This window comes from Condylura cristata, unplaced genomic scaffold (assembly GCF_000260355.1).
Source record: "Condylura cristata isolate star-nosed mole 26May11 unplaced genomic scaffold, ConCri1.0 scaffold00023, whole genome shotgun sequence".
Taxonomy (NCBI): Eukaryota; Metazoa; Chordata; class Mammalia; order Eulipotyphla; family Talpidae; genus Condylura; species Condylura cristata.
Window position 1 is genome coordinate 22,996,997 of NW_004567124.1, and position 7,432 is coordinate 23,004,428.

The following is a 7,432-nucleotide window of genomic DNA, read 5'->3' on the forward strand; positions in this document are numbered from 1 at the left end:
GCAGGCAGGGATCGAACTCATGCGGAAGTGGCTTTAGCTTCTCAGTGCTGCGCTTTAACCCGCTGCGCCACCAGGGAGGGCCTGTCTACCCTCTTTTACCAGATTCTTTTCTCAAAAGCTTAACTAGTATGTTCAAATACTATTCATAGAGATACCAAAGAACTAGAACATGGATTCTCAAACTTTAGTAAAATATTTAGAAGTCACAGGACTTCAAAGCAAGAGTTTAAACTTAAACACATTTGTTTTAAATGAGGTAACAAATCAACTTCAAACAAATCAATTTGTATGAACAAAGGTATAAGAAAAAAGTATGGGAGAAAAACTTAAAATTTCTTAAACTATATAAACTCATTAATTTGTATATTTAATAAAAACGACTTCATCATTTTTATTCCAGTAACTAAAAATAGAATTTTGAAGGAATATGGCTATCAATATTTGAAAACCACTGAGATTCGGATGGTGATAATATCAATCTCATGAGAAGACTGTGAAAATTAAATGAGATAAATATAGTCAATGCTCAAAGATGTCTCCATTGAATTAAACATCAACCAATGTATGAATTAAGTACCTTTTGCATAATGCTTTTTTGTGATCGTTTGCTAGTTCACTGCTTTCCCTAAGGGTCTTTGTTTTACTTGATGTTACTTCATGCTGTGGGTAACAAAAGAAATAATTTTTAAAACTCAGCACTTTAATGATTGTCAATAATTTTTTAAAAAGCAAACTGCTAACATATTGAGTCATGTTAAAAATATTCATACACTTAGGTTCATTTAATCTAGTTTGGTAGATAAACCCAACATTTTACACATCTACAATTTACTATATATATTTAAAGATAATGAAGAAAGACCAGAATTTTAAAAATCAGCTGTAGTTGTAGTTGCAATAGATAAGAAAACTTTGACTGCTCTTACTCTTTTTTATAAAAAATAAAATCCAGAATCTGATCAAGGTTTAAATCTCACATTTCGTTGTTGTGTCTTGTAATCTAGTAGTCTTCCTGCATTTGTTTTTGTTTATGGTACTGCTTAAAGAATCTGGAAGTGGGGATGGAAGAATGAAGGAGGGGTGTGGAGTATTAGGAGCAGATAGAAAAAACAAGTCCAGGCCAGTTAGTTGCTTTATGCTATGCCCCATATTCTTGAACTGTCTGTTTACTCATAATTACATTCTGGTTAAATATTACAAACAATACTATTATATAAATATTATTGGGGACTTTTATTAATAACTGAACATATTGAAAGATTATTACAAAATCACTGGTGCTAAATTTGATTAATCGGTTAAGGTGGTGTCTATCAGATATTTCCTTTGTAAAAGTAAATTGCCTTTTTTAATTAGTAAGTAATCTAAGCGGTGACAATTTGAGATCATAGTTTTGGTACTCATTGGTACCATGTTTAAATCATCTATTTTATTGAGGGTTATAAAATGAGGATTTTCTATTCTATATCCTTTCTATATTTATTAGGTATATTTTTATAAAAGAAAAAAATTCTTATCCCACCTTTTCTTTCCTTTTTTTCTTCCCCCCTTTTATTCTCTTCCTATTTTTTGTTTTACTGCTTTTGGAGTATTACTATGAATCATGGATCATTTCATGTATTATACTTAAGTACTGTCATCTTTTCTTAATGCTTAAATTATCTCAAATTTGGCTGTTGCCTAAATATTTTTAAGTCAAAAGTATAGGTAGATTTGAGGGTGACAAGCAATAAAAATGGCCAGTTTTTAGTATTGAGAGGTATTATTGAAAAGTCATTGTTGTTATTCAACAAATGGCATAGCACAGCAATTAATCAGAATCTACACAGCAGTTGAGAACTGATAAATATTGTATCCCTATTACTGCTTTCATCATTACTGATAGAAGCAGACTTTCAAAATTTTTATGTAATTTTATTCATATGAATATACTAATGCAAAAAGTGTTCAGTAAAAACCAGACTCTTTAAATTTATTTTGGATCACTGGTACTAACAGGTCACAGTAAACATTTTTAAGATTACAGTGCTTTCAAAATATTGAAACTGTAAATTCTAATCAAATATCTTAATTTCTTCTTACCTCTTCTATCAGAAAATGTTGATCTTGTTCCCAGATAAAGGCACCGATTTTCCTTCTTATTTCTGTTAAGAGAAACAAATCCAATGCTGTTTTTTAAGTAATGTAAATTTTCTGATTTTGCTTGAATCCTGAAATTTCTAAGCCAGTGCTATTCTACTTGTATCAAAATCACTTAAGGAACTTGTTAGAAATTCAGGTTCCTATTGAATCAGGTCATTGTGAAGGAACGCAGGAATTTGCATTCTAACAGACTTCTGAGGATTCCAAAGCATTATAAGAATTACTGTTGTAGATTTTTTTTTCTGCTGGAATATATTCATATATTCCTTGATGCAGTGCCTTTAGGCCAAGCACTAATAAAGAAGATAATTGTACAACTCCCTGAATTTGCTGCAAGAAGGATGTATGAGCAACATGAATATTGGGCATGGTAGTACAGGAATTCTATACTGTTCTGCATATGTCCTCACCCTAACTCAAAAGTTTCCTCACTAGCCTGATAGAGGACATCCCTCTAGACATACATTGTCCAGTACAGCAGCCACTGACTACAAAGATATGTTGAAATATGTGGCTAGTCTTATCAGAGAGAGGATAAAATAAATTCTGCATAAAATATACACTGGATTTCAAAACCTTAGTTTGAAATTAGGAATGTATGTTATCTTAATAATATTAGTGTTGATTACATATTGAAATGATATTTTAAATTTATTAAGTTAAATAAAATATACTCTTTTTAATAGAACAACTTTTAAAAAAATTTTTAAAAAATATTTATTTATTTATGCATACAGAACTAAAGTACAGCCAGAGGTGCAGGGGCAGTGAGAGGAATTACCAGAGACAGAGAGGGGAGCAGAACAGGCAGATTGATAAAGTACACTGCTGAGGGGAGCAGCAGGCAAGACAGGAGAGGTCTGCTGTGCTATGTCATCTCCCTGGCCAAGGATAGAACTTATGTTGAGGCAGCTGTGGCCAGATTCATAGTGCTGTGCTTTAACCAGCTGTGCTACCAGGGAGCTGTGCTTTTCACCTTATTTCTTTTTATTATTAGGCTACTGGTAAATTTAAAATTAATATGTGGCTTACATTTTGGTCTCACATTTCTACCCAGACAATACCAATTGAAGTAGATAAAAATGTATATTTTAAATACATTTAAAGTAAGATGCTAATCTCAAAGGCAGTATAGGTGTGATAATTTAAAAACAGATCACATGTCATTCTGCAGTATAAACTCTTTGAATTTCGGTGTCCACTGACTGACACTGAGGTTTTGAGTACATAATTTCTCCTACCCATCATTAATTTATTTGTATAAACACTTAAAACAATTTGTTGCTGTCAGTAATAACTAAGTAATCAGGATATCAACTATTCAAGGAACCCAACCTTGGGGTTTCTAAGTAGGTATTTTTCAGTGTTTTGTTGTTGTTTTTTAATACTCTGGAAATTTGTACTAGTTTCACTCTGTCCTTCTGGGGATGCACACATCCATGTTAAAAACTGGATAATAATTCAAGACATACAAAATGGGATTTTTAAAGTTATCCCATAAAATAGGATTTGGACAAACAGAGCAAGAAACAATGTTCCAAGCAGGGAAAACTAAAAGAACTAATCTCAGGCACAGTTCATTTATTTACTAGCCTTTCCTCCTTCAGGAGCTATTAAAATAATGAATGTAAAAGTACTTTCTAAAGTATAAAGAACAGTGCAAATATGTGGGCTTAGAAGTTGCTACAAGTCAGAAAACTGTTGAATCCTATAATACTGAGCTCCCTGAAGGCAAGATCTACTTCAGTTTTATGCACAGCACTGGGTTGAAACCTGGCCCACAGTAGGACCTCAGTGAATGAACAAATGAACTAAGTTAAAATACACATCCACTCCAGGCAATCTGATTCAAAGTCCATTCTTTTTCACTTAGGTCAACTGGTACAAAGTCAAAAATCTTTCATTGCAAACAAAGTGACCTTGGGTGACATGTGGCTGGATTTGGCTATCAAACAGGGACTAGATGAACAATCTTTTGCTAACCTTTTTGCAGGCATGCAGGAGGAAGAATGAAATGACCTAAAGCCACGGAGTTTTTAATTTCAGCATTAGCTACTGCAGAGAGATAATAGGCGTGAAAAACTGTAGCATTATCTTCTATGTAATCAAGGCTCTGATATATTCTAGGAGAAAGGAAATATTTTAGATTATGAAATAAACCGGAATGTATCCAACTTTCAAATGAAAGAGTAAATGAACAGAAGTTTAGGAAAATTATCTTGTAGGAATCAAGAGACTTGTGGATAGCAGGGGAGGAGAAATAGTGGGATGGTAGAGGGCCAGAAAGAGGGGCAGGGGCTTTGATCAGACCTCTTTGTAAATGTGATGGGACAAGAATGTCAAGGGGGATCGCAAAGAACAGATATGAGGGCAAAGTACCCTCTCTGAAAGTTACTGTGAAAGTCTGGCCAAGTGATAAATGGGGTGTGTATTAAGATACTGGTAGTGAGAAAAAATATTTTAGAGGATGACACAGACTGATTAATAGCGTAAAGGGTGTCATTCCAAAGAAACTATCAAGGTTTTAAGTTTGAGAACACAGGATCTGGTGCAGGAAGAAGGGTAATCTTAAACATATTACGTTACGAGGGAAATGGTTGGAATCATGACTGAAACTTGGGGAGGGGCCTGTGGACCAGGTAAAAGACCCTGCCAGCCAGGACTGAAAATTCGCTCTTCCTATCAGCAATATTAATTATTGCACTGCAACTGTAGCTTCATCATGATCCAAAGAGGCACTGCCTGGTGGCCTTCTGGTACCTCAGCGTGTCTGGGTGTGACGCATCACAGCTGAACAGGAAATCCGCAGCCCTCGGGTCACTGATCTTCCCCCCTTCGGCCTCTGTGGAGGTAAAAGCACAGAGTAAACTAGCAGGTACTCTGTGGACAAGGCACCAGAGGGGGGCGAGGTACTCCCCTCACCACCCTGCCACCTAACCACCTACCCCAGAACTGCCTCAGATGGCCGCTGACGCTGCGGCAGAACCAACCCCGCTGCCCTTGAAACATGGCGCCTCCTCACTTGAGAAGGGGAGGGGGAGGAGTCCAGAGTCGGGATCAGCTGCTGATTGGTTCCAGATATAAACCGAGCTGGATGATTGGTTCGTAAGAGGAAAGGGCGGGAAGAGCCTGAGGCAGCGAATTGGGATCAGGTCACTACCAGACTGAGCAGAGCAACTGGTTGCACTGTGAGGGGCTCGCCCCGGACACGATGTAGAAGAGGGTCAGTCTTGCTTGTGAGTCTTAAATTTTAAGTGTTAACAAGGTTATGGTACTGTACAGTATAAGCGTGTGTGCAGGTTCGGTTGTATTAAGTACTTTTTTGAGCAGATCTTATTTCACCTATAAATGCTCGTTAGATTCTCGATGAGGTCTTTCTAGAAAACATAACCTCAACATCATTATCATACTTAAAAAATAATTCTTTTATATAGAAAATATCACCAGTGTTCAAATTTCCAATTTTTCAATATTACGTTTTTCTGTACATCTCCCTCCCCTCAGGTGACAGCAGTTCTAAAAGGTACGTTTTTCTGTTGTTGGGTGGATCCATTAATCCAAAATTCAGAGCTATGGATAGAAACATGTTCAGAAAACCTTTTTTAATATTGGCAGGCTCTGTGTAGTTCCCTTTTCATTTCTAATAAGACTTGTTCCTTTTTTAAAAATTTCTTAGTCTCAATAGAGATTTGTAAATTAACCTTTTAAAAAACATACTTTTAGTTTTGTGGATACTCCCTGTACATTTCTTTCACATATCTTTATTTTCCGCTGGTTATGTATTTCTATTTTACTTGGTTTAAGTTGCTGGTAAATTGCTTTTTTTTTTTAGTTTCATGAAAGACACTTTTATCCCTTGTTTTTTAAAATATGTGCATATAAAGCTATTAATTGAAAAGCTATAATTTTTAAGATATCATTTTTTATTGTTCAATTCAGAATTTTTTCATATTTCCAATATGAGGTTTTTGAACCATGGCTACTTTATTTATATTTTTTCTTTTGTAAATTTCAAATATACATGATTCGTTGTCTTGTTACTGGTTTCTGGTTTAAATCCACTAAGGTCAAGGAATATAGCCTGTGTGATTAAAATATTTTAAGATTTCTTGAAATTTTCCTTTTGACAAGTATATGGGCTCTGTATTTTTGCCAAAAGTTCTGTAGCTGCTGATGTTCTGGAGTATTGGGTGCAGTGTTACACATACGCGTATTGGGTTAAATTAATCATAGCGGCTCTTCTATTAGTTACTGGAAGTAGTATTTTCAAAACTATTTCATCTGTGGGTTTGCCAATATCTTCTTGTTTTATTTATTTATTTTGCATTATTTGTGTTGTTTGGTAAATGCAAATGTACACTTATTTTCTAGTTGATTGAACCATTAAGCTCTCAGTATGTAAAGTAAAACTTTGAAACATATAGAATAAAACACAGGAAAATATATTTCTTGCCTCTGAGTAGAGGATTTAAAAAATGAGACACAAGGTATTAACCATGAGAAGATACTTGCAATACAAATAACCAACAAAGGACTGGTGTCCAGAATAGATAAGTGACACTATAAGTCAGTAAGAGATTTAAAGTAGAAAAATGGGCAAATGCTCAAATAGGTATTCATCGAAAACTTAAATGACTAATAACTTGTGAAAAGATCCTTAACTAGGGAATAGCAATAATGCTTCAGTTTGTGTATCCACCTTATTGGTAAAAATTGAAATGGTAAAGACCTAATTAGTGGGAATTCCCACTGCTAGTAAGAATTTAAATACAGCATTTCTTAAATAAGATGTCCTCATCCTATGTTCCAGCATTTATTAGGTCTATGCCTAGAGAAATTTTGCTTCTATGTTGAGTACACATATATAATAATGTTTATGGCAATATCCCTATTCCCCCCCAAAACCCAACTGGAAACCATCACTTATCTGTCAACAATAGTTTGCATACCTAAATTGTTGTCTTTTCATACAATACAAAATAATTTTGAATTTTAAAAGAGCCTAGGAAGATATACTTGACCCTATTCATCAAAACCAGGCATAATGAAACTTATTTTTAGGGATACATACAGTATAGAAAAAGCTAAACAGTATATTTTTTGAAAAATCATACCTATTAATTGTTTTCAAAAAGAAAAAAGCTAGACCTGAAATGTAAAACAGTGAATACTTCAGGGCTGGGGAAGGTATACAGGGGCCTTCAGAGGTTTTGATACTGTTCTATTTTCTCAGCTAAATGATCACTTAAGGGGAGTTAAGTCTTATATTATGCTCTAAAGTGTGTATGTA

At 34.6% G+C, this 7,432-nt stretch overlaps 1 protein-coding gene across 1 annotated transcript in view; it reads right to left on the reverse strand.

Annotated features, from left to right (window-relative positions):
• LOC101623966 (chromosome unknown open reading frame, human C15orf43) overlaps positions 1-5,151 on the reverse strand; it is an 11,201-nt gene extending 6,050 nt beyond the window's left edge. Inside the window, exons 1-5 of the mRNA XM_004687539.1 lie at positions 5,088-5,151; positions 4,903-4,984; positions 4,126-4,265; positions 2,083-2,144; positions 578-660 (exon numbers count right to left, since the gene is read on the reverse strand). Of these exons, the coding sequence (XP_004687596.1) occupies positions 578-660; positions 2,083-2,144; positions 4,126-4,265; positions 4,903-4,984; positions 5,088-5,151 (431 nt within the window). The remainder of the gene's footprint in view (positions 1-577; positions 661-2,082; positions 2,145-4,125; positions 4,266-4,902; positions 4,985-5,087) is intronic.
• Positions 5,152-7,432: the final 2,281 nt, after the last annotated feature.